Raw genomic sequence first — 24,815 nt, 5'->3', positions numbered from 1 at the left:
GCCCCCTCCCACCCCGCTTGCATCTGTAGCATCTGGGGACTCCTGGGCTTCGCCGCCCGCTGCCTGACATGGGTAAGTGCCCCAGGCTCAGAGCTGCCCACCAAGGCTGGGGGTGAACCCCAAATGGGATGAGAAAGGGGCCCCTTGCTAAAGAACCTCCCCTGTAGAGTGGGGTCCAGTCACCCCGTCAGGCCCTGCCTGGGTCACCCCTTCCTAGTCCACCTGGCTGAGTGTAGCCGTGTCCTGTGTCTGCCTCTGCAGTGCTGCCCCTGCCTGGCCCACTCCCCAAACGCCTGCTCCCCCTAGTGTCCAGCAGCCTCCTGGCCACTATGCTCCCAGCCCGGGGCAACCTCGTCCTGCGGAGACGGCTCGTTTACATTGGGCCACGCTTCATGATCGGGCCTGGGGTGTGGGGGGTTGGCACGGAGGCCTACTGCAGATGCCCACGCTCAGATGCCAGCCCCGCCTCCCTGGTGGGCCAGGGAGGAACCTCCCCAGAGCAACCGGCTTGAAGGGTGGGGGAGGAGACGGGGTCCCAGGTCGCAGGAAGGGCCCTGGCTCTGGCCGTAGGGAGCAGTGTTTGGTCACCTAGGCAGAACCCAGGGCTGGGTGGGTTCCCTTTATCTTGTCCTGGGCACTGTTCTGGGGCTGCCTCCCCCATCCCCATCGGAGCACCCCGTCTGTCAGGGAAGCAACTGTTGACCCCGTTACGCCAGCAGCCACAGGGAGCCAGGGCCCCAGAGAGCTGAGGGGCCTTCAGGGCATCTCCTGCCCAGCCTTTCCCCAGCCCTCACCCCTCAGAGGGCATCTGTGGGGAGGCAGTCACTGAGTGCTGGCCCCGAGGGCAGGAGACAAAACCTTGGCGAGCCTGGGAGTAGCAACCACTGTCTGCTTCCAAATCCCCGCTCTGCCTCTGTGTGCCCTGGGGCCAAGGACTTCACTTCTCTGGGCCTCAGTGTCCTCATCTGTGAAGCGAGCATCACACCTGGCCCCCTGGGTGGTGGAGAGGAAGATGGGGCTAGGATGTAGCAAGCCTTGATGTGTGTGCTGTTGCCCTTGTCCTGTGGACATCCATTTAGAACAGCGCCAGGTAAATGGGTCAGCACAGCCCCGGGTCAGGCGTGCCAGGCCCTGAGCTGAGGGGACTCCCACCCAGTGCCTCCCTCGCGACAGCCATGAGAGGCAGGTGCCCACTCAGCAATGAGGAAGCCAAGGCTCGGAGAGTGAAGTCACCTGCCCAAAGTCACATACCTGGGCCACGGAGGAGCTGGCATCCCAGCTCCCTGTCCCCCCCACACCAGCAGAAGTGCCTGGGCCTGTGGCTGCCTTAAGGAGATTGAGGCAGTGCTGCAGGATGCATCTCCGTTCCTTACCAGGGATGGGGACACAAGACTGAGTCCAGTCAGAGTCCCAGTCCTCGAGAGCAGAGAGCACTGGGACAGGCAGGCGCTGGGGAAGGGGCGGGGACAGGCAGGCAAACCGGTCAGGCGGGCACTGGGCTGAGGCCTCCATCTGGATGGGCCTGCGCTGACAGTCCGGGCTGGTGTGGCAGCTGCTCGCGGGGCAGGCAGCTGGGGCCGTGAGGCCACCGTCAGGTACGAGTGGGACTGGGACGGGGGGTGGGGAGTGGTGGGCAGGCTACCAACCCTCAGCACCCCAGTTTCCTCTGCCCCTCAGCCTTTCCCTATCCCTGTCCCCCACACAGCATCCTTCCCTGTCCTGCTTTCGGCTCTTCACATTTGAAACGCGGTACACCCATCTTGCCCGAGTTTGCTGAGCCTCTCCCTAAATTGGACCACCGCGATTTCATTGCTCCCTCACAATTCCCCCTCCACCGTATCATTCAATGCCCACAGGTACCCAGCTCTGATTTTCACTCAGCCTGCTTCTCATCTGCTCTCCAGCTCACCTCACTAGCTCCATGTCCTTCCAAAGCGTGCCAGCCTCCCACAGCGCCCACACCTTAACGACCCCTTGGTCACTCAGCCACCACACCGGACCCCCTATTTCCCCAGCCCATGTCTGCTCAGCACTCCCCAGTGTCCTAGCCTCTTGGAAACTCCCAGGAGCTTCCCAACACCCAGCCTCAAATTAACCCCTAGCCACCCCCAGCAGTTCTCCGTTCCCTCCTCTGGCCATCCCTCCTTATCCTGCCCCTCACTGTACCCTGAAGGCCACTTCTACCCCCTTCTCCCAAGTGACCTAGGAACCCAGCATCTGGGACTTGGCCTTTCCCCTGTCCAAGCTGTCGGGCAGGGCAGGGACCCTGACCTCAGCTCTCTGCTGTTCGTGCCCCAGAGGCTACGCCAAGCCTGTGTGCTCCCTCCTGCCTCAGGAGCAGGCCCCCAGCACCCAGCTGCCCAGCTGCCATGCACAAACATTACAAAGTCCACTTCGCCAAGGATGCCCAGAGCCCCAACGGGCACTACTTCTGGGACCCAGAGTTGGGGCACCGAAAAGGTACGGGTTCAGTTTGGGGGCGGGTGATGGCCGACAGAGGCCTGTGAGGAAGCCAGAGTGAATGGAAGAACAGAAGGGGAGCTGCCATCCCCAGGAAAGAAAAGCCACTTGCACTCCACCCAGAGGCATCTGTGTAGCAGCAGGGCCGGGACCCAGGACCCGGACCACAGGGCCTGCGGGCCCAAAGATAGGAGCCTGGGCTGGAGTTGGAAGCAGGGGCCGCCTGGCCTGCCCTTCCCCCTCTCCAAACCCTGAGGCCTGTGTGGATGGCCCCCAGCCTGGAGGGGAGCAGTGTGCTGGGAGTGAGGGGTAGGAGAGGGAGCCCCCCCACTGAACATGTCTGGATGAGGCTGGGCCCAGCTTCTGGTGGTGACCACAGGTGATCTTGTTCAGGGTGGGGAGGGGGCAGCGCCCTCCCACTGGGGCTGATTCAGCCTCCTCAGGGCTAGGGCGAGGGCCGGAGCTTCCCAGGTCACCACCCTTCCTGCCACCCTGGCCTGAGCTGGGGACAAGGTCCACCCCCCACCCAAATCCCTGGCCTACCCCTCTCCACGCCACCACCCATCACTCTGGCCTCCCTGGGCCATCCAGGGCCAGCCCCCAATGGATCTTCTCAGTTTCCCTGACCCCTGCACTGGCGGCACCCCCCAGGGATCCAGGAGTCTGCTGTGGCAGGCACCAGCCTCCATTGAAGCCCCAGCCTCAGGCGTCCTCTCTCTGCCCCCAGCTGAAGTCCAAGCCTGCACCTTCCCTTCTCCCCTGCCATGGGATAGCACAGACCCTGGGTCCCTCCACTGCCCATACCTCCCCCGCACATAATCTGACTTTTTGAGGGGTTTCTGGGGCTCCCAAGAATACTCTGGCCCCCAGGTTCTACCTGAAGACTTGGTCTGGCTTGTGCCGGTGCCCCCGGGGGTCGGGGACACAGGCCCAGTCACCCCCACTTCCTTCCTTCCAGGATGCTGTCATCAGTGGCGCCAGGACTCAGCGGCCCTCCGAGCCCATGGGCCCTGTCGGCCTTCCCCCCAGTCACACTGGCAGCTGGCCTACCACAGCCACCAAGTGGGTGGCAGTGGCTGGCGCCGGGGCCTCCTGCCCTCCGTCCTGCAGCAGCAGCGGCAGCCCCAGTCCCAGCCCTCACCTCCCAGCCCCCTGCGGCAGCGGCTCTGCCCCATTCACGAAGCCCAGAAGGGGCTGCCTGCAACCTCCACTGTCCCCAAGGAACCTGCCAGCGCCCCTCAGGCGCCCACCTTACCCACCACGGCACCGGCCATGGCCAGGAGTGGCCCAGCTCTACCCTCCGCGGCTGGCGTCCTCCTGAAGCCCAGCAAGCCCACTGATGCCCGGCCCCTGCCCGCCCCAGCGGCCTGTGGCTTCTTCACTGCCTACAGCTCCGGTGCTCACCCTGGCCTTCTTGGGGGCCCTGTCCCCACTCCTGCCGCCTCACTTCCCACCTGCTCTCCTTGCTCCCTGCCTAGCATCTTGCACCTGCCCTCTTCATCCACACCCTGTTCCCTATCTAGGAGGGGTGCGTCCCTGGCCATGGGGCTCAGGCTGGCTGCCTCAGCTTTGCCTGTTGGGGTCCAAGGCTTCCAGGCCAGGCCTGCCCCGTGCCTCCATCCTGCACCAGGCAGTGAAGGCCTCCCTCTCCTTCCCCCTTTCCCTCTGCCGACACCCTGGCTCTGCTCTGGTCTCTTCTCAGCTCCCTCCTCTGGCTCAGCAGGCTACAGGGTACATGGGGCAGGGATGGTGAGCCCTGGGTTGTTGGCTGGCTCTGGTGTTGGGGAAGACAGAGCTAGGGAGTAGCCTGGGGGACGGAGAGCAAAGGTCAGCAATGGGAGGACCCACTTGCTTGCTGTCTCCCTTCCTCATTCACTCCACGACTAGGTATCCAGCACCCTGAGCGTGCCAGACCCTGTTCTAGGGGCACAGTGGGGAGTGGGATCAACAGACATCTCTTGTCTTCATGGGGCTCACATTGCATTGCAGCCGGGGGCAGGTACAGGAAACATGGAAATTTAAAAGTGGCTGGGAGGCCAGGTGCAGTGGCTCATGCCTGTAATCCCAGCACTTTGGGAGGCTGAAGCTGGTGGATCACCTGAGGTCAGGGGTTTGAGACCAGCCTGGCCAACATGGTACAACCCTATCTCTACTAAAAGTACAAACATTAGCCAGGCGTGGTGGCTGGCGCCTGTAATCCCAGTTACTCAGGAGGCTGAGGCACGAGAATCACTTGAAACCGGGAGGTAGAGGTTTCAATGAGCCGAGATGACACCACTGCACTCCAGCCTGGGTGACAGAGCAAGACTCTGTCTCAAAAAAAAAAAAAAAAAAAGTATGGCTGGGTGCACTGGCTCATGCCTGTAATCCCAGTAGTTTGGAAGGCTGAGGCAGGAGGATCGCTTGAGGCCAGGAGTTCCAGACCAGCCTGGGCAGCATGGTTATGCCCTGTATCTACAAAAGATAAAGTAAAAAATTAGCCCAGCATGGTGATGCACGCCTGTGGTCCCAGCCACATGGGAGGCTGAAGGAGGAGGATCCCTTGAGCCCCAGAGTTGGAGGCTGCAGTGACTTATAATTGTGCCACTGCACTCCAGCCTGGGTGACAGAGCAAGACCTTGCCTCTAAAAGTATGCCACTCGGTAACAACCACACTAGGTAAAAATAAAGCAGGGACAGGAGATGGGGGATGTCAGGGTTTGCAGATTTAAATAGGGTTGTCAGGCTGGGCCTCATTAAGCAGCGTTTGAGCAGAGGCCCTGGGGAGGCATGTTCCCGGGCCAGCAAGGAGCCAGTACTTCGGCTTTTGCCCAAAGGAGGCAGGAGCTGAGGATAGATGTGAGCTGACAGGATCTCCAGGAGAATGGGCTATGGGAGGAGGACGGAAGCAGGTGGCCGAGGGAGCAGGAGATTGCAAAAATCCAGGCGAGAGGTGCTGGCAGCCTGGCCGGGGTGGTGGCAGCAGAGGTGGAGATGGCTGGGTTTCCAGGTCTGGATTGAAAGTAGAGCAACAGGGACTTTAGGTTGGGCACAGCCCTGTCACCGGAGCCTCAGGGCTACGATGTCTATTTCACACACAGGGAAGTAGAGGGTGGATGAGGTGGGGCCACCCAGTGATCTGGCAGAGCTGGAATTAGACCCGCCTGGCCCACACCTCAGTAGACCTACTCCTGAGTCTGCTTCCTGGCCTCCTGGCTCTGCCGCCAGGCGTGGCCCGTTTCCTACAGCCCACCAGGCCTCTCTGAAAGTGGCTATGTTACCCCCACTGTGCACCACAAGGCTGGCCCCATGTGTCCCCCCAAGACGGAACCCTACCTTTTTGATACCCCATTTCCAGGTCCAAGAAGCAATCCTCACTGGGGGACAGGGTGCCCTCTGCAGAGTGGATGCTGTAGTGCCAGTGCCTGGTCCCCAGGGCCCTAAATGGCTACTGGAGACCATGACATTGACCAAGGGCCCGGCGCTGGCCAGACCCTTTGGCATTCCTGCTCTCTGGTGTCTCTGCTGCCCCACTCTTCAGAGGGAACTGAGCCTCTCAGAGGTGGCTCTCCCTGGGGTCTGCAGACAAAGGCGGTGGGGCTGGGACTGGAGCTCCAGTCTGGTCATCTCTCTCCCAAACCTGGGCTCAGGTGGGATTAGTGACTTGCCAGCATGATGGACAGGAAGGTGGGAGGAGCCTGCGGTCCAGGGCCTCTCCATGCTCTGGCCGGGCCAGCAGAGCAGGCAGGAGTGGCCTGGAGTCCTGCTAATGGTGGAAAGTGGTGTCTTGGCATCTGAGGGCCTAGTATCCCAAATAAAGGCCTTTGGGATTTTCCCGGGGGAATCACGGGCTAGTGACCAAGCAAGCCTGGTGACCTAGGGCCAGGAAAGCTGACTTCCCGCAGCCTCAGTCTCTGGTGTGTGGCTGGGGGGATTCCAGCCTCCCAGCCTCAGCCTGGTGGGACCCAAAGGGGCACAGCTCGCCCTGGAGGTGAGGGCCACTGATGGCCACAGAAACCTCCACTGCAGGGTTTGACCTGAGTCCCCTTTGCACAGGGTGCCAGGGAGGGGCTAATAGCAGGGGCCATGGAGGGCAGATGGGAGGAGGGTGGTGCCTGGCCAGTGGCCCTGACTCAGTGTCCCCACTGCCAACCACCAGACATCCTGACGGAGGATGACGTCTACTGCAGCTGCCTGGCCAAGACACTCTGCCACGTGCCGGTCCCTGTGACCGTGGGTTTCTATGCCCCTTTCGGCTGCCGCCTGCACATGATGCTGGACAAGATCACGGGTGAGGAGCTGTGTGTGTTTGTTGGGGGGAGGATGAGAAACAGGGCCTCTGGTCCCCGCCCAGCTCCAGGCTTCCCCCAGATCCCCCCACCCCTGTGGCCAGCCTCTCCCAGCCCAGGCCTTCCCCAAGCCCACGCCTCTACCCCGGGCTCTGCTTCTCTGGCCTCCTGGCTGCCCCCAAGTTTTACCCTTCCCTGCTTCTGCCACCAAATCCACTCCAAGGACTCTTTCTGAAGGACAGATCTGACCCTGTCCCTCCTGGTGCCTTCCATGCTCCCCAGCACCTGAGGCAGAAAGCCCAGGCTCTTAATTGAGGCTGCAGCAGGCTCCTGCCAAGCCCCTACTGGCCTCTGTGCTACCCAGACCCACCTCTTAAGGCTTGGTGGTCACAAAGTACCTGATACATAGATGCCAACTGAAGACATGAACTGGAACCCGCCAGGTTCCCCAGCAGCTTTTTTTTTTTTTTTTTTTTTTTGAGACGGAATCTTGCTCTGTCTCCAGGCTGGAGTGCAATGGTGTGATCTTGGCTCACTGCAACCTCCGCCTCCCGGGTTCAAATGACTCTCCTGCCTCAGCCTCCCAAGTAGCTGGGATTACAGGCGCTCGCCACCATGCCCAGCTAATTTTGTGTATTTTTAGTAGACAGGGTTTTACCATGTTGGCCAGATGGTCTCGATCTCTTGACCTCATGTGATCCGCCTCAGCCTCCCAAAGTGCTGGGATTACACATGAGCCACTGCACCTGGCCTTTTTTTTTTTTTTTTAAATGGAGTCTCACTCTGTCGCCCAGGCTGTACTGCAGTGGCGCAGTCTCAACTCAATTCAGCCTCCACCTCCAGGGTTCAAGCGATTCTCCTGCCTGAGCCTCCCAAGTAGCTGGGTCTACAGGTGCCTACCACCAAGCCCGGCTAATTTTTGTATTTTTAGTAGCGATGGGGTTTCACCGTGTTGGCCAGGCTGGTCTTGAACTCCTGACCTCATGTGATCCGCCCACCTCGGCCTCCCAAAAAGTGCTGAGATTACAGGCGTGACTCACCGCGACTGGCCTCCCCAGCAGCTTTGATCTGGATCAAGCCGGGCTGGAGCTCAGACCTCAGCCCCATGTGGGGCCAGAGGGGCTGGGACTGACATTCCTCCTCCGTGTGCCCAGCCCTGGTGCAGGCCCAACAGCCTTTCCTTCCTGTACTGACTGTCCATTGAGCACTCACTGTCCTGTCCTGTGTTGTCACAGGGTCCCGGGAGGAGAAAAGATGAGGATATAAAGAACAGAGAGTCCCTACTCTTCCTGCTGGGTGCTGTAGACACTCCCGCTCATTCACTCTGTGACCTCAGATTTCTCATGATCTATTGTTCAGGCATTCCCTAAGCACCTTCTGGTGCTCAGGGGATACGGTGACCAAGACAAGCAGGACCCTGCCCTTCCGGCTCACAGTCCAGCAGGGGAGAGAGACTTGTCCTCAGACAGTGATGACCCAGAGTAGGAATGGCTGAGGGCCCCCGACCCAGCCTGGGGATCAGGGAGGGCTTCCTGCAGGAGGAGCAGTAAGTCAACAAGATAAGACCAAGGCTGTATCCTGCTGCCTGGCATAGCTCCTCCTCAGCATCTCATTCATTCATCCCTTACACCGACCACTTGTCCCTGCCCCACTCTCAGAACCTTCCCGGTGCCCTCCACACCCTCGCTCCGCCTCCAGCCTCTTGCCCATCCCTGGCTCTTCCTCGTATCTCTTTTTGCCTCCTCCCATCGTCTCTCCTCTGCCGGCTCTACCTCTGCCCATCCCGACCCCACAGCCTGGCCTTCAGACCGCTTCCGGTCCAAGCCCGGCTCCAGGCCTCTCCACGCCCCCGCTTCTGCACCGGCGTCCAGCTCTTTAAGGAGCGGCCGCGGCTCGCTTCCAGCCCCTCGCCTCTGCTGGGCGCCCCTCGCCTCTCCAGGAGCGCTCCGCCCTGCCCGTACTAGGCCCCGCCCACCCCGGCGGGTCTGCGGCTCACGCGGCTCCCGGGCTCCCTTCCCGCAGCGCTGATGCAGCAGGAGGCCGCGCAGCGCGAGAGCGAGGAGCTGCAGCACGTGCAGTGGCGGCCGCGTGCCGTGAGCGGCTGGGGCGTCCCGCAGCTACTGTGGTACCTGGTGTTCCTGCAGCCCATCATCACCGAGGTGCACCTGCGGCGCAGGAACGTGCAGTTCCTTTTCATCCGCTTTAGCGCCTGGCAGTACGCGGGCACCGACAAGCTGTGGGCCGGCCTGGTGACCACGTTGTGCGAGGGCATCCGCCACCACTATGGCGCACTGCCCTTCAGCGTGTACTCGGTGCTGGGCAACAAGCCGGCCACCAGGCAGGACTGCTGCCAGAGCGAGTGGCATTGTCGGCGCCGCGTGTGCCTGGGGCTGCTGGCGCTGCTGGCGGCGCTGGGCCTGGGTGTGGGGCTGCTTTACTTGTCGCTGGGCGGCCACGCGCTGGGCCACGGCAGCCCGAGCGGCAGCCTGCTCAAGGTGTTTGGCGGCGCGGCCACCACACTGTCGGGCTCGGGGCTGCTCATGGCCGTGTACTCGGTGGGCAAGCACCTGTTCGTAAGCCAGCGCAAGAAGATCGAGCGGCTGGTGTCGCGTGAAAAGTTCGGCAGCCAGCTGGGTTTCATGTGCGAGGTGAAGAAGGAGGTGGAGCTGCTCACCGACTTCCTGTGCTTCCTGGAGATCTACCAGCGGCGCAGGCTGCGCGTGGTGCTGGAGGTCACCGGGCTGGACACGTGCTACCCGGAGCGCGTGGTGGGCGTGCTCAACGCCATCAACACGCTGCTGTCCGACAGCCACGCGCCCTTCATCTTCATCCTGGTCGTGGACCCCAGCATCCTGGCCGCGTGCCTAGAGAGCGCGGGCAACATGAAGGGCACGGCCGACAACGGCTACCTCTTCCTCAACCGCACTGTCACGCTGCCCTTCTCTGTGCCCATTATGGGTCGCCGCACCAAGCTGCAGTTCCTGCACGATGCGGTGCAGAGCCGCGACGACCTGTTGTACCGCGAGATGACGCGCAAGCCGTGGCTGCCGGGGAACGCCGGGGGCGAGAGCGCGCAGCTGCTGGCGGTGCAGGCGCAGGCGGGGACGGAGCGCGGGCAGGGCCGCATCGACGCCGAGGCGGCGCGGCGAATCCAGGAGGCGCTCTTCTGCCTTCACGACGAGCGCGACTGCCTCTACGAGTACGTGCCCGACAACGTGGTGTCCATGCGGCGCATCGTCAACACCGTGCCCATCACCGTGCGCCTGCTGCAGCAGCAGCAGCAGCAGGGGGACTTTGGGGGCCCCACGCCGCGCCAGGCGGTGGCGTGGGTGGTGCTCGCCAACCAGTGGCCTTGCCGCCTGAGCTGGGCGCTGCAGTGCCTGGAGGACCGGCAGCAGACCGGGGGCGCGCCCGAGGGCCGCGCGCGCCTCTGGGACGTTTTCCGCGACAACAGCCGCGAGCTGCACACCATGACCAAGGCGTTGCAGAACGTGCTCGACCTGGACGGCGACCCCGAGCTCTTCGAGCGCTTCCTGGGCGCCGACTTCCCCTTCACCGTGGCCGAGGCGCAGAGCCTGCTGCGCTGCACGGTCAACCTGGACCACTCCATCCGCCGGCGCATGGGTCTCATCCGAGCCGTCAGCGCTCTCAAGCCGCCCAGCCCGCCCAAGTCCCCTACCCGCGATACCCCCAACGCTGCCCACCGGGCCAACAGCGCCTCCAGGGCGCCCCCGTTGGGCCGTGCCTCAAGGCAAGCCGGCGAAGGCCACCACGCTGGGGACTTGGCCCACAGGGGCAAGCTATGGCCGGTGGCCTGTGCGCTCTTCCGTCCAGGGCAATCCAGCCCAGGTGGGCCTTAAGTGGAGAACTTGGCGGGCAGCAGGAGGCAAGGGTTCCTCCATCTGCCCAGATGGGAGAATAGGGGGCTGGACTGGGGCCGCAACCCAGGGTCCGAATGAGCCCTGTGAGGCCCACACCCCCAGGTGAACCTGAGCCAGAGCCAGAGCCGTGGACATAGCTTCCAAGGAGTGCGGCCACGAGCCGGTGCCAGCATGAGAGCAGGCACAGAAGGACCAGTGAGGAAGTCAGGGTATACATGCAATAAATGGAGGTGTTGAGAGCCCAGAGTTGCTCTCCGCATCCTGATCTGACCAGGGACCAGGCCTGCCCCGTCCTGCCACAGGGCCTGCCCCATCCTGCTAAGCCCACTTACTCCTCTGCACCATGCTGGCCTCCTCATCTGGCATCTCTGTGGCAGGAGACGCTGCGGGGGTGGTGGGTGAGGCTGCAGAGATGACAGGTGGATGGGCCAGGTTGACTCAGGCAACATGGAGCGCCCAGGCCTCAGGGAATCCCAGTCCTTGTCCCCATGCCCTAGCTTGCCCCTCTGTGAGTAGGGCAGGGGCTGGCATTTCTGAGGATGACCTCGGTGACCTCAGCAAGCTGCTCCACCCCTAGGGTGGCTCCATTCTCAATGTAATGTGTTAATTAGAGCTCGCTGGCACCTCAGCCAGCTGGGGTGGGTGGCACTAACCTCCCCCAGACAAATAACTGTCCACAGGGTACCTGCCTTACGAGTCACTCCAGGGCCACTGGTTAGTCACTGACACTGAAGCCACTGCATCAGCCCTCTGATGAGGACAGGGAAGTTGGGCAGAGATGGGGACATACAGGGCCCAAGCCACAGCCAGCCAGGAGGGGTTACACTAGGGCTCCCCACCTTCCCTCTGGGCAGAGCCCTGGGCTGGGGGTGGGTGTCACTCCTCCGGGCAGTTCCTGATTCCTCACTGGTCAAATGTTCAGCCACACGCTCAGGCCCTGGGGTGCCTGGCCCAGTTCCAAGTGTGTGCCGGCAGGGGCCACAAGGGCCAACACTGAACATACCCTGGGATGAGGCTGAGGGTGTGGCTTCTGAGCCAGGGCCCTGAGGCTGGTAGAGGGGACAGCCCCCGAGGAACCTGAGAGCTCTGCAAAGGCACCCACCCTCAGGCCATGGGACTGGGTCACTGACCTCACAGTTCTTTAGCTCCAAGGCTGGGCATAGCATCCAGGTCTGGCTGCAGCACTGAAGTTCTCTGGCCACAGCAATTGTCACAGGTGCATGCAGATCAGTGGGAGCCCTCCATGATCTTCCCTGGGGCTGCGCAAACAGAGGTGCTGTTTCCCATTCCTGGACTGACTAAGCTGGTAGGATATGCCTGGACCTCCTGGGAGCTGTTTCCCAGCAGTCAGGGAGAGCTGGTCTCAGAGGGAGAAGGATGGGGCCTCGTGACACCATTAAGTCTGTTTCTGTAGATGTGTGGTTGGGGTCAATATATCCCTGTAGCCTCCCTTAAGCCAGTTTCAGTTGGGTTTGTTTCTTACCACCTGGAATCCAAGCTGAAAATAAATTTTCACTCCTGTTACCAGGAGTGGGGTGCTGTGAGAGATGCTAACGTGTAGACTTGGCTGGAGGTGGGGGCAGGACTGAAGCCCCCCATGCCTCAGTAAGAAGCTGCATCAGCCTGGCCAACGTGGTGAAGCCCTGTCTCTAATAAAAATACAAAAAGATTAGCTGGGCATGGTGGTGCATGCCTGTAATTCCAGCTACTCTGGAGGCTGAGGTGGGAGGATCACTTGAACCTGGGAGGTGGTGGCTGGAGTGAGCCAAGATGGTGCCACTGCACTCCAGCCTGGGTGACAGAGCAAGACTCCGACTGATTAAAAAAAAAGCCACAGCCTCTGTTACGTGGTACAAGCTGTGGCCAAACTGTTGGTCACTGTATCTTCACGTGGAGCTGCTATGAGAACTTGCACCTGTGTAAAGCCACGGGACCGTTGTCATGAACAAAAAGGGAGCACGGCTGACCTATGCGCCTTTCCCAGCAATGAGTTAGGGAGCAGGTTTCCCTTCTCCACTCCCTTCCCCCATCTGCCCACTTGATCCGGGATCCTTGAGGCCCTGGGGAGCAACAGAGCCCTAAGAGCTTCAAAGGGGCCTGGGTCCAGGAATAACTTGGTGAAGAGCTGCCTGCCACTCTGAACATCCACAGGTGACAATAAACATCTCCTGTGTTAGGACATTGAGCTCTTGCATGAAACAGACCCCCTATGTCTTCAGCAAAGGCTACCAAAACGTGACAAGCTCGGGTGACACTTGGGTGGCTGAAGGGAAGGGGAAGACAAGATGGCAAGGGGGATCCTCTCAGCCTCCAGCCCTCGATCTGGGACCCTTCAGAAAATCAGGAGCGCGGCAGGCTGGGGTGTTGTGATAACGGCTGTGGTTTCTAGAGCTGCTCTAATACAGTCTAACAGACCACGTGCCTTTGAAGGACAAATGTATCGTCTCTCGCTTCTGGAGGCTAAAAGTTCCAGATGAAGGAGGGGCTCTCTGTGCCTGCTCCCCACTCCTGGTGCATTGCTGGCCATCTCCGCACTCCCTGGCTTGCAAAGGCATCACCCCATCCTCTGTCTTCACGTGGCAGTCTCCCTGTGCCCAAATGCCCCTTTTAATAAGGACACCAATCAGACTGCAGCAGGGCCCACCCGAGTGACCTCATTAAAATGAGTTAAAACTTGATTACCTTTGTAAAAACCCTATTTCTAAGTGAGCTCACATTCTGGGGTACTGGAGGTAAGGACTTTAAACATCTTTTTTTGGCCAGGCGCGGTGGCTTACGCCTGTAATCCCAGCACTTCGGGAGGCCGAGGTGGGCAGATCACGAGGTCAAGAGATTGAGACCATTCTGGCCAACATGTTGAAACCCCGTCTCTACTAAAGTAAAGTACAAAAATTAGCTGGGTGTGGTGGTGCACGCCTGTACTCCCAGCTACTCGGGAGGCTGAGGCAGCAGAATTGCTTGAACCCGGGAGGCGGAGGTTGCAGTGAGCCGAGATTGCGCCACTGCACTCCAGCCTGGCAACAGAGCGAGACTCCAGCTCAATAAATAAATGAATAAATAAATAAACATCTTTTTTTTGTGGGAGACACAATTCAACCCCCAACAGTAGGAAAGGCCCAGTTCCTCACTCCAAGCTCAATTTAGTGAAAGCAAATCAAGGGACAGGCTGGGAAGAGGATCCCTGTCCCTCCCCTAGCATACCCCACATGGGGTGGGGAGGCAGACGGCCAGCGGGCTGGGTGAGACTCCAACACAGCTGCCTCCACAGAGGCTGAGACCATGAGCAACAGCTAATATCGAGCAAGGGTCTCTGAAGATCTTTGGGGCACTGTGCTGACCCAAACCAGGAGAAGGACAGAGGTCTCTCAGTACCTTGATGCAAACACCTCACATGCCCCGGCCCCTCACCAAGATGGGCTGGATCCACAGTGGCCAGGAGGGGGCCCCTTCTTCCCTTCACCCATGGCCACATCACACATTAGCAGAGCTGGGGACAAGCTGGCTGTGCAGGGATGGGAAGAGTGCTGCGGGCTGCTGGCGGCTGTTCTGTGTAGCTTCCCTAAGTCCCTCGCCCAAATAAGAGTCCTAGCCGTGGCTGACCTGGGGAGCAGTTAGGACACTTACAGCTGCAAGAGACCAAACAGCAAACCAGCAGTGGGTTCCTAAGGTGTTCCTCCCAGAGGCCAGGGTGGCTGGGGGCAGGGGACTCCCTGGTGTGTGCAGGAGCTGAATGACACCAGGGCTCCAGCCTGCGACTGTGGTTCTCGTGATGTCACCACAATGCCTCCATCCATGTCAGCCTCCCACACGGGAAACAAGGGGATGGGTGGCCCAGAAATGCTCGTTTAGTAATTTTTTTTTTTTTTTGAGACAAGATCTCACTCTGTTGCCCAGGCTGAAGTGCAGTGGTGCAATCACACCTCACTGCAGCCTCAACCTCCTGGGTTCAAGCGATCCTCCCAACTCAGCTTCCTGAGTAGCTGGGACTACAGGCACATGCCACCACACCCAGCTAATTTTTGTATTTTCTATGGAGATGGGGTTTCACCATGTTGCCCAGGCTGGTGTCAAATTCCTGGGTTCAAGCAATCCTCCCACCTCAGCCTCCCAAAGTGCTGGGATTACAGGTGTGGGCCACCACGCCCGGCCTGCTCCCCCCTTTCCTAAAGGGAAAAACAGACCTCTCAGAAATCCGCAACAGCCCCTCCATGGCCCCCCAGGCCCCTGCTGGCAAAGGGGAACAAGCCGCCCAACAGGCTCCTGCAGTGCTGGCTGGGCCCGGGGCATACTCCCACCTGCACAACACCCGGGGCTGCCAGGGACAGGCTGAGATCTGTTCCTGTTGAGCGATGGGCGACTGGGCAGAGCCACTCCATATCCAGCATCCTGAGACCCTAGACCTGAAGCCAGGAGGTATCTGGGGCCTGTCTCTCCCTGCAGAAAGGATGGGCGTAAACTGGCCTGGCTGGGAGGTGGCCGTACGAGACACCAGAGCATGGACGCAGAATAGACGGGACTCTGGGGGAAGACGCAGTAATGCCTGACCAGCGCCCTGGCAGATGCTCTGTAACCAGGAGCTGTGATGGCCTCCACCCAGCCCACCCCCAGCAATCACCTCCAGGATCCGCACGAAGCAGACGTTGGGCAAAGTGAACCCAGCCCCAGTTTATTAGAAAAGGTGTGAACAGAGTTGCACCGACAGGAGTAGCCCCAGCCCTCTGCCCACCCTCACCCACACCCGTGCCACTCGCCCCCAAAGGGCTGTAGTGCCTCTCAGGGCGCAGCCTCCAGTGGCCTGGACAGCAGGGTCCCGGAGTGCCGGCTGCTCCTGCCCCAGCTCCCTGATAGATTTATTGCACTTGAGAAAAAGAAAGCTCTGATCCTCTGCTCCCATCCCCCCACCCTGCCCGGCCTGCGCTGTCTGGGGCTGCTCTGCGCATCTCAACCACCACCAGCACGCACCGCCCCTCCGGCACCAGGCTGCCTGCCCGGCCCTGTGCCCAGGGCCACAGGGGACCATCCCACCACCACCCAGGACGCCTGCCCTCCGCAGGACAAGCCTGGCCCCTCCAGAACAGGCGCCTGATGTCCTCGGAGACCTCCTCCTCCTCCTGCTCCCCCTCCTCCCATTCACCCCCGGAGTCTTCCAGTGGTGGGCTCATAAATAGAAGTGCTTGAGTCACGCGTGGAGGGCCACTCCCTGTAGCTCCTGCACCCCTTGTAGTGTTGCTGTGGGGGGAGGGGGGCCCCAGAATGGCCCGCACCCCTGGCATCCTGGGCCTCAGGAAGGCTGGGGGGAAGGTGAGCAGATTCTCATGGCTCTGGCCTCAGCTCATCGCAGACCGACCGGAAAAAGGGAACTTGGGGAGGAGAGATTGGGGGAGAGACTGTCAGAGCCAGAGGCTCTCTCAGCTCCTCCCGAGTGCTGTGCGCCCCAGGCCTGGCCTCACCTAAAGTGTCACAGTGTCTCCTGCCCGGATTCCTGACTGGCTTCCAGAAGCAGCTCCTCGAGCTCCTTCTCGTTCTTGGAGCAGCTCAGTTCTGTGTGGGAGGACGGGCCAGCACCCCTGTCAGGCGGGTGGGGCAAATACAACCTGTCCCCAGCCCGGCCCCAGCCAGACCCTCAGGGCCTGCAGAGTGCCCAGAGACCGCTGAGATGGTCAGGCTCAAGGCAGCACACCTTACACGCCCCACCCCAGGAAGAGCTCCCAGGACCCAAGGGAAGCAGGGTGGAGATGAGAACTAAGCCCCACTTTGCTGGCCCCTGCGAGAACCATTTTAAAGAGGGGGAAACTGAGGCCCACAACAGGTAGGGGCTTGCCTGGGGTCACATACAGCACCCGGGGCCCCTCATCACCTGCCCTAGGGCCCCTCTCACCGTGCTCCAGGCCGCAGCTGCCCCCCTTGACCTCAGGCCCCGGGGGCGGCTCAGGGGGCAGTGCCAGGGCGAACTCGGGCTTCAGGCCGTTGGGCAGTGGTGGCCCTGACCGAGGCGGCTCCAGTGGTGGCTGAGGCTCAGAGGACCCTGTGTCCCGGGTATCAATGGCCCCGGCTGGTGGTAGGGAAGGTGAGGCGGGTGGGGAGGGAGGGGGTGGGGGAGAGGGAGGGGTGGGGGACGCACGGGGCTCTGCCCTCTCGGGTGGGCTCTCTACCCGGGTCACCACAAACACCTTGTGGCCCCGGCCCGGGCTGGACACGGAAATCCGCTGCTCAGTGGGTGTGGAGGGGCTGCCTGGGGGACTCCTGTCCCCAGGGCCCAGGGAGTCCGTGGGGGGCACCAGGGCAGGACAGGGGGTCTCGTCCCTCTCCCCTTCCTCTTCCTCCTCTTCCTCCCCATCTGAGTCCGAGTCTGAGTCTGAGTCCGGGCTGGGTGCGGGGCTGGGGGCCCCGTTCTGCACCCCAGCGGCGGGCTCGTCGTCGGGCTGGGGCTCGGTGGCGGTGGTCTCAGGCATGGAGGCCGACAGCTGCGGTGGCTGCTCCTTCTCCTCCCTCTCCCGCGCCAGCACCAAGTTGCGCTTGCAGCCGTTCTGGATCTCGGCCAGCAGCGCCTTCTGCGTCTCGATGAAACTCTTCACCTGTGGCGGGAGCGCCTGGCTAGGGCTCTCAGGCCGGCCCCACCACCCGGCCTTCCGCCTGCCCTCCCGCCCGCCCCAGGGCTGCAGGACCGTCCCCTGCTCACCGCCTCCTTCTTGGGTTCACGGTCGAGGTCCAGGCGCAGCAGTGAGTGGTTCACCTTGAGGGCCAACGACAGTGCCATGAGCCCGCCTGTCTTGATCTCGTTCTCCCGAAGGTCCAGTCTCAGGAGGCGGGGGCTCTCAGCGATGAACTCCGCCACCGCCACCGCGCCTGGGGGGGCACCGCAGGGGCTGGCCACGGGCCCCACACCCGACTGGCCGTCCCACTGAGCCCACCAGCCCGCACCCTGGCCCGGCCCCGTACCCTACCCTCGCACGTGAGCTTGGTGGAGGCCAGCCCAAGGCGCAGCACGCTGCGGTTGCTGATGAGCCCGTTCTTGAGGTGCCGCACACCCTCGTTCCCGATGGGGTTGTGGCCCAGGTTCAGCGTCTCCAGGCTCTGAGTGTGCGGCTGGAGGGAGGGGGTGTGAGGGTGAGGAGGAGGCCGTGATGGCGGAGGAGACCCAGGAGGCCAAGTCAGGAAAGAAGCCGGGAAGAGAGCCAGGAAGAGAGCCGGGCCCGGGCGCTCCTTTTCCTTCGTGCGCCTGCGTGAACACCGGCGCCGTCCTACCCTGCCGCAGGCCTGGCCTGAAGTCCCTCCTGTGCCTGAAGTCTCCCCAAATGCCAGGTCCCCCGTCCACTCCCAGCTCCCCAGGCACCCAGTCAGTCCCTACCCCCCACAGCCTGAGCCCCTGGCCAGGGCCTGGACCTTGAGCGCCCTGAAGCCCCCAAGGAGGGCGACTCTTACCCAGGGTTTGAGCACACAAGTGCTCGCCCTGAGAGTCTCTGTACCTGAGTGGCTTGCTTTAAGCACCACGTAAAAACTGAAAACCAGGCACGGTGACTCACTCATAATCCCAATACTTTCGGAGGCCGAGGTGGGGGGATCACTTGAGGTCAGGGGTTCAAGACCGGCCTGGCCAACATTGTGAAACCCCGTCTGTACTAAAAATACAAAAATTAGGCCGGGCGCGGTGGCTCATGCGTGTAATCCCAGCACTTTGGGAGGCCGAGGAGGGTGGATCACAAGGTCAGATTGCGACCATCCTGGCTAACATGGTGAAACCCCCTCTCTACTAAAAAAATACAAAAAAATTAGCTGGGTGTGGTGGTGGGTGCCTGTAGTCCCAGCTACTCGGGAGGCTGAGGCAGGAGAATGGTGTGAACCCAGGAGGTGGGGCTTGCAGTGAGCAGAGATCGAGCCACTGCACTCCAGCCTGGGCGACTGAGACTCCGTCTCAAAAAAAATAAAAATAAAAAATAAAAAAATTGGCTAGGCGGGGCGGCGGGCACCTGTAGTCCCAGCTACTTGGGAGGCTGAGGCAGAAGAATGGCTTGAACCCAGGAGGCGGGGGCTGAAGTGGCTGCAGTGAGCCTAGATGGCGCCACTGCACTCCAGCCTGCGTGACAGGATGAGACTCGGTCTCAAAAAAAAAAAAGGAGATAATGAAAGAAGGGCTCCTCCTCAGGGAAAACAGGCACAGAAGCTGAATGAGGAAGCAGGTGGAGCTGAGTTTAAATCGTCTTGAACCTGCAGGATGGGCAGGACAGGAGCCGTCAGCTAGAGGCAACTGTGCTGAGAGCTGGAGTGGGAGGTGGCAGCGGGGACCGAGGTGCCTCCCTTCCCTGCCAGCCTGACTCACCAGTGTCATGCCCAGGAAGGCCATGCCTGTGTGCGTGAGCTGGTTGTTCCACAGCACCAGGGTCACCAGCCCCTTCCTCTGCTCCTTGAGGCCCTCGCAGATGTAGGCCAGACCTGGAGGAGGCCAGCAGTCAGAGCCCCGTCTGGGGTCCGGGTGCTTCCTGGGGAGGGGACTGCAGGGTAGGAGCAACCCCCTCTGCTTAGGACCTCCATGGAGGCCCCACAGGCCCAGGCCTTGCCCTGCAGCCCTGCCTCGGCCTGGCACCCCTGGGCACACATCTGTGACCCCTGGGCCTGGGTGCCTGGATGACAGCCTCCCCCAGATGCTTCTGATCTTTGCTCAAATGTGACCACCTCTGGCCCACCTCACCTCACAGCCAGCTCACTCCCACCCACAGTCACTGCTGTCTCCCTCCAATGCAGATCCCACCATCTGACAGGCTGGAGATTTCACTCATCTTATCTTTGTCTCTCTAGACTGGAATACAAACTCCCAAGGGCAGAGCCCTGTGTCTCCCTCCGAGCTGAGCCTGGGGGCCGACAGCCATGGCCCTTGGCAGGTGCTCAGTAGAGTGGGGTCTGAGCCTGCCACCTGGGGACACAGTGACCCACCCCACCCCTCCAGGATGCAACAGGAACGCCTCCTTTGACGGCTCCCCATTCTCTGCTCAACCCCCCAGCATCAAACACCAGAGCTCCTCCCACTGCACTCACTGCTCCCGCGGTCTGGACCCTTTCCCAGGCTTCTCACAAGGCTGGTTCTGCTCCCAGCCTCCGGATGGAAGCCCAGAGGCCCCCGCCCCACGGTGGTCTTCCCTCCTCTCCCATCTGAAAGCAGCCTCTAGCTGACCCTGTTATGGCAGCAACACTGCTTTCTTTTCAGATTGTAATTATTCACTTCGCCTCATCCTGCGGCTGTCAGCTGAGCTGTCTCCTCCTCCTGGAAGCCCTCCCTGGCCCCCAGACTGATTGGAGCCCGCCTCTGGGCTCCATCAGCCCAGTCCTGCCCACTCTAGGTTGTCACTGTCTAGGGCGGGTCTGTCTTCCTCCTGGGAGTCCCAGCAGGACAGTGTTGGGGTGGTCTTGGCCATGTCTGTGTCCCCAGCACCACCTAGCGCAGGGCCGGGCAGAGTGGGTGCTGGGTGACGGGTGTGGGTGGGGTGGGCCACTGCACCCACCCGAGTCCAGCACGTGGTTGTTCCGAAGGTCCAGGATCTGCAGGGAGCAGTTGAACTTGAGCAGGTTACCCAGCTGGGCCGAGTCCTGCAGGCCGTTGAGCTTGTTGTCTGCCAGGTACAGCTCCCGCAGGTTCATGTTCATCTTCAGGGCTGTGGCTGGGGACGGGAAGGGGGCACGGTGACTGGGCAGGCCCCTGCCCCCCCACAGGCTGCACATCCTGCTCACCCTCCCGGGCTTGGGGCTCACCGAGCAGCATGAGGGGCCGCCCCGACAGGCTGGCGTTCTCCAAGTGCAGCACTGCCAGGCTGCTGCGGATGCGCAGGGCACGGGCCACGAAGGGCGCCGAGTGGTCCAGCAGGGGCGTGTTGCGGGCGTCCAGGTACTGCAGGCAGCTCGTCTGCAGGGGCAAGAGGACAGGGGTGAGGCACTGGCTCAGGCCTGCCCCAGCACTCCCTGGCCCCAGGACCTGTGCCCCCATGTCTCAATGAGCAACGAAGCCACAGTTGTCGTCTGGCTATGTCGCCTTGGTTTACAATGGGGGTAACTGTGGCTGGGGAGGGAAGGCTTAGCCTGGGGTCCTGTGGGTGAGCGAGGCAGGGCTGGTGGCAGCCAGGATCTCCAACTCCTGTGTGGCTGGGAGGTTCCCAGATAGCCCTGTCCCCTCCCTCCACCCAGCCTTCACACAGGAGTGACGTGGGGATGGCGACCATGGCCACCTCCAAGGGGATGACATTACAGAAGGATGACATTACGGAAGGGAGAAGTTGGAGGTCATGAAATGCCTGGCAAGGAGAGAAGGGGCCAGGGGGCCTGGGGGCCAGGACACCTCTCGGCCCTGTTCTCCTGGCCTGAGGGCCAAGCCCAGCATCCCCACAACAGCCCACACTCAAGAGCTCATGCAGTCAGAGCCTACGGGCCGCGCCCTGAGAAAGTGCCTCCCCGTGCTGGGAGCCTGAGCTGCCTCTTCCTGGAAGCCGAGAGGCGCCCACCTTGCGCATCATGTGGGCGGCCGCCTGCCAGCCCCGGGTGCCGATGTGCTTGTTGAAGGAGATGTTGAGGTGGGTGGCCGACTCGTAGTACTCGATCATGTCGAAGAGGGCCGAGGCACCCTGCACATAGAGATTCGGGGGCTCAGCCTCAGCTCTGGGCTGCCCTGGAGGAGAGGCGTGGGCCCTGACACCGGGCCCCACCGAGAGACGATGGGTCCAGGGTCTGGAGAGAGCCACACGGGAGAGGAGGACAAGCACAGACAGGGCCCTGTGAGCCACGGGGACAAACCCTTTCCTTCTCTGCTGTAGTCAGTTTTGTTTTCTGTCACTTGCCCTCCAAAGTCCTTGACTGACGTGCTGAGTGACCAGGACAGGCCTTGGTGTTCCTGAGCCTGGGCCTCAGTTCTCCAGGTCCCCTGCCCCTGGATCCCGACACCTGGGGTGCCTGGGGACTCCCAAGGCTGAGGAGGTGAGGGCCCTTGGGCCTTGATGGGAGGCTGCTCTCAGAATGCTTCCCAAGCCCACCCCGTAGGAGCTGGACCCTCCAGCGTGGTTCCTGAAAGGGCTCCTGGGGGCCACACGCCTGCCCCTCAGCCCAGCTCCCTAAGGCTCTCCTTGCTTATGAGAGTGGGCCATAGGTGCCCCAACGCGCCCTCCACATCCACTCTGGTCATATTGGATGTCTCCCTCTTGCCCTGCAAGAGGCCCTGCCCTTGCGCCACCCCTCAGCCTTTGTCTAGGGGACCCCCTCCTCCTGCAGTGTCCTCTCCCCACCCAAACCTCGAAGGGGCCCGGGAGCTCAGGGAGCCGAGTGAGCGGTGGCAGGGCTGCTCACATCTTCATCCAGGTTTGTCTGCTCCAGGTCCACGACCTTGAACTGCAGCCTCTTGAAGACCTCTTCCAGGGCCTCACAGGTCTTGTAGTCAAGCTTCTCACCTGCGGGGAGACAGCAGCCGTGCGCATGTCTAAGACAGTGCACCTCTGCATGGCTGGAAGGGCCCTCTGCCCCCAACCTCCCACCCCCCACCAGGCCCAGCCCCTGCCCTGGCTGAGCTCAGCTCCAGAAGCCGCTAACCCCAGGCAGGTCCTCAGACCCAGCTCTAGGGAGCCCCCGACCTGCCCATGACCCAAGGGCTCTCAACCCCTAGCCAGACACACACCTTTCAGGTCCAGACAGTCGAGGCGGTGCCCGAGGTCTGTGAATTCCTGAGAAAGTAGAGTGGGGTTAAGGCAGGAAGACACTTGAACAGGTGGGCAGCTGAGGCCCCGAATGGCTGCTATGCCTGAGGTCAGGCAGGGTTCTGGGGTGGGGTTTGGGCGAAGGCACTGAACAGAGGCTCAGAGGCCGCCCACCAGCTGGAACCTGGGGTACAGGGCCTTAGACAGCGAGAGAACTCTGCACCCACACAACTGAGGACCAGCCAGCACTGCAGCCAGGCAGGCCTGGGTGAAGCCCCCTGCCCCAGCGGGACAGGGAGTGAGGGAGTGGGCCCAGCATCTCTGGGTATGTCCCAGCAGAGGAGGCAGTCTGTGCAAAGGCTGTGAGGCAGGAAATGAGCCTGGGAAGATGGCAAGGCTGGGCACAGGAGGCTTCTTGGTGAAGGCAGGGCCTGGGGCCCAGCACCCAGTCAGAGCCCACCGCCCCGCAGATGCCAGCACCTGCGCTCTGAGCTTACACACATCACCTGCAGGGTGGGTGCTGCAGGGCTGGTCTGAACCAGGCCGATGGGGTCCAAGGACCCACCCTCTCAGCCGCCACACTGAGCAGCCACCCTTCCTGGGACCTGGCAAGCCCCTCTTCTGGAATGTTCCAGAGAACCTACCCTAACCCCAGTGAACACTGATGGACAAGGAGCGTGGTTGCTTCCAGCACAGCTGAGGGTACAACAGCCCGAGGACAGGCAACCCTGGAACCCTCGGAACGAGCGGTGCTTCACTGACTAGGTGCCAGGCCGGGGCCCACAGGAAAGGTGCCGAGGGAGGGGGCTGGGGGACCGGCAGGGTGGGAGAGCGACCAAATGGAAAACCAGCAGGTACCCCTCAATAGCCACCTTGCCAATGCACAGAAAAGGCCAGGAAATGCCGAGTGGCCAACAACGGGGGTTCCTGAGGAGGGGGCCTTGGGGCAGGAGATAAGAGGTGGATTTGGCTTTTCAGATCTGTAGTATTTTTATTTTTTTAAATCTGAGGATATGTGTTATTTCTGTAATTCTGACTTTTATGAATATGCTGGGCATGGTGGCTCATGCCTGTAATCTCAGCATTTTAGGAGGCTGAGGTGGGCAGATCACCTGAGGTCAGGAGTTTTGAGACCAGTCTGGCCAACATGGCGAAACCCCGTCTCTACTAAAAATACAAAAAAAATTAGCTGGGCATGGTGGCGTGCACATGTAATCCCAGCTACTCGGGAGGCTGAGGCAGGAGAATCACTTGAACCCAGGAGGCAGAGGTTGCAGTGAGCCGAAATGGCTCCACTATACTCCAGCCTGGGAGACAAAAGCGAGACTCCATCTCAAAAAAAAAAAAAAAAAAAAAAAAAAAGAATACATAAATTTTGTAATTCAGACTCACAAGAATCGTAGATATGCCTCTTCCCCAGGGAACAGCGTTTCTTTTGGGGCTGACAGATACCTGAATGTCTTATAGAATTCTGTGCTCTTCAAATTTATGAAGAAACTGATTCATTCTCTAGCTGAGCAGCAGGCTTTCAAAGATGTATTCACGAACACCTGGGGCTTCGGAGTGGGAGGCCCTCTCCTGCTGGGGTGGTTCCACCCTAGGGCCCCCCTTGACACCCACACCGGACGCACCCACCCTGTCCCGCCCATACCTGCAGCTGCCTGAGGAGCTTGGGGATCTGCCTGCAGTTCAGCTTCTGGCAGGCCTGCTTGTAGGCGCCGATGACCTCGTCCACGGTCACATTCTGGGCTGCAGGCACAGGGGACCCAGGCCTGTGACTGTCCACACCCCGAGTCCTTCATGGGGCTCCACCCACTCCCGCCCTAAGGCCTCTGCCCATACTGCCCTCTTCAGCCCTCCCCCAACAACAGGCTGCCTGAGCTCTGTCCTCCCTTTCAGGCCCTCCGCTGGCCACTGCCCGAGGTAAGGTGCCCTTGGGCACCCCCACCCCAAGTCAGCACTGCCCTCCACGCCTCACCTCCGCTCCAAGCACCTTCACACAAATACACAATGAACAGCACACAATCTTTCTACACATCAGCCACCTCCCCTACTAGCCCGGGAGCCCAGGAGGACAGGACTGGGGCTGTCTTGGTCACCACCATGTCTCCAACACTGTCTCGGTGTTTTGTTTGTTTTTGAGACAGGGTCTCACTCTGTCGCTCAGGCTGGAGTAAAGTGGTGAGAACACGGCTCACTGCAGCCTTGACCTCCCAGGCTCAAGCATCCTCCCGAGCAGCAGAGACCAAACGCTTGCACTGTCGCGTCCAGGTCATTTTTATTTCTGGTGGAGATGGGGTGTCACTATCTTGCCCAGGCTGGTCTCGAACTCCTGGGCTTCAGCAATCCTTCTGCCTCAGCCTCCCAAAGTGCTAGGATTACAGGTATGAGCCACTGTACTTGGTCCTTGGTTTGTTGTTGTTTTTTTTTTTTTTTTTTTGTATTTTTGTATTTTTGGGTGAAAGAATGAATCCTCACTTCAACCCTATGAGGAAACCAAGCTCAGAGAAACAACCTTGCCCAGGATCACACAGCTGGTATAT

General features: G+C 61.0%; 3 protein-coding genes across 5 annotated transcripts in view; 1 reads left to right on the top strand and 2 right to left on the bottom strand.

Moving 5' to 3' along the window:
• BLOC1S3 (biogenesis of lysosomal organelles complex 1 subunit 3) overlaps nt 1-8,935 on the bottom strand; it is a 53,776-nt gene extending 44,841 nt beyond the window's left edge. The window contains exon 1 of the mRNA XM_055369717.2: nt 8,858-8,935. The gene's annotated coding sequence lies outside the window, so the exon portion shown is untranslated. The remainder of the gene's footprint in view (nt 1-8,857) is intronic.
• Nucleotides 854-12,354, top strand: NKPD1 (NTPase KAP family P-loop domain containing 1). 2 transcript variants are annotated; one of them, XM_055369715.2, is made up of 4 exons: nt 854-1,595; nt 2,299-2,460; nt 6,599-6,730; nt 8,751-12,354. In XM_055369715.2, exons 2-4 carry the CDS (start codon nt 2,370-2,372, stop codon nt 10,586-10,588), a joined length of 2,061 nt encoding a protein of 686 aa, XP_055225690.1. In that variant the 5' UTR covers nt 854-1,595; nt 2,299-2,369; the 3' UTR covers nt 10,589-12,354. The 2 variants fall into 2 exon arrangements, with proteins under 2 accessions (XP_055225690.1, XP_063557516.1); XM_063701446.1 differs by lacking the exon at nt 854-1,595 and adding an exon at nt 3,419-3,856 and having other exon boundaries at nt 1,651-2,460.
• Nucleotides 12,355-15,254: 2,900 nt separating this feature from the next.
• PPP1R37 (protein phosphatase 1 regulatory subunit 37) overlaps nt 15,255-24,815 on the bottom strand; it is a 55,156-nt gene continuing 45,595 nt past the window's right edge. The window contains exons 2-13 of one of the 2 annotated variants that reach the window (XM_004060948.5): nt 23,924-24,021; nt 22,254-22,299; nt 21,929-22,029; nt 21,094-21,213; nt 20,351-20,501; nt 20,104-20,259; nt 18,927-19,039; nt 17,554-17,695; nt 17,289-17,455; nt 16,488-17,184; nt 16,060-16,150; nt 15,255-15,969 (exon numbers count right to left, since the gene is read on the bottom strand). In XM_004060948.5, the coding sequence (XP_004060996.1) occupies nt 16,068-16,150; nt 16,488-17,184; nt 17,289-17,455; nt 17,554-17,695; nt 18,927-19,039; nt 20,104-20,259; nt 20,351-20,501; nt 21,094-21,213; nt 21,929-22,029; nt 22,254-22,299; nt 23,924-24,021 (1,874 nt within the window). In that variant the 3' untranslated portion in view covers nt 15,255-15,969; nt 16,060-16,067. The remainder of the gene's footprint in view (nt 15,970-16,059; nt 16,151-16,487; nt 17,185-17,288; nt 17,456-17,553; nt 17,696-18,926; nt 19,040-20,103; nt 20,260-20,350; nt 20,502-21,093; nt 21,214-21,928; nt 22,030-22,253; nt 22,300-23,923; nt 24,022-24,815) is intronic. The other variant, XM_019015087.4, reaches the window with a different exon arrangement.

The sequence above is a fragment of the Gorilla gorilla genome, chromosome 20 (assembly GCF_029281585.2).
Source record: "Gorilla gorilla gorilla isolate KB3781 chromosome 20, NHGRI_mGorGor1-v2.1_pri, whole genome shotgun sequence".
Lineage (NCBI taxonomy): Eukaryota > Metazoa > Chordata > Mammalia > Primates > Hominidae > Gorilla > Gorilla gorilla.
Note: the sequence above shows the minus strand (reverse complement) of the source record. Positions and strands in the feature narration are given on the sequence as shown.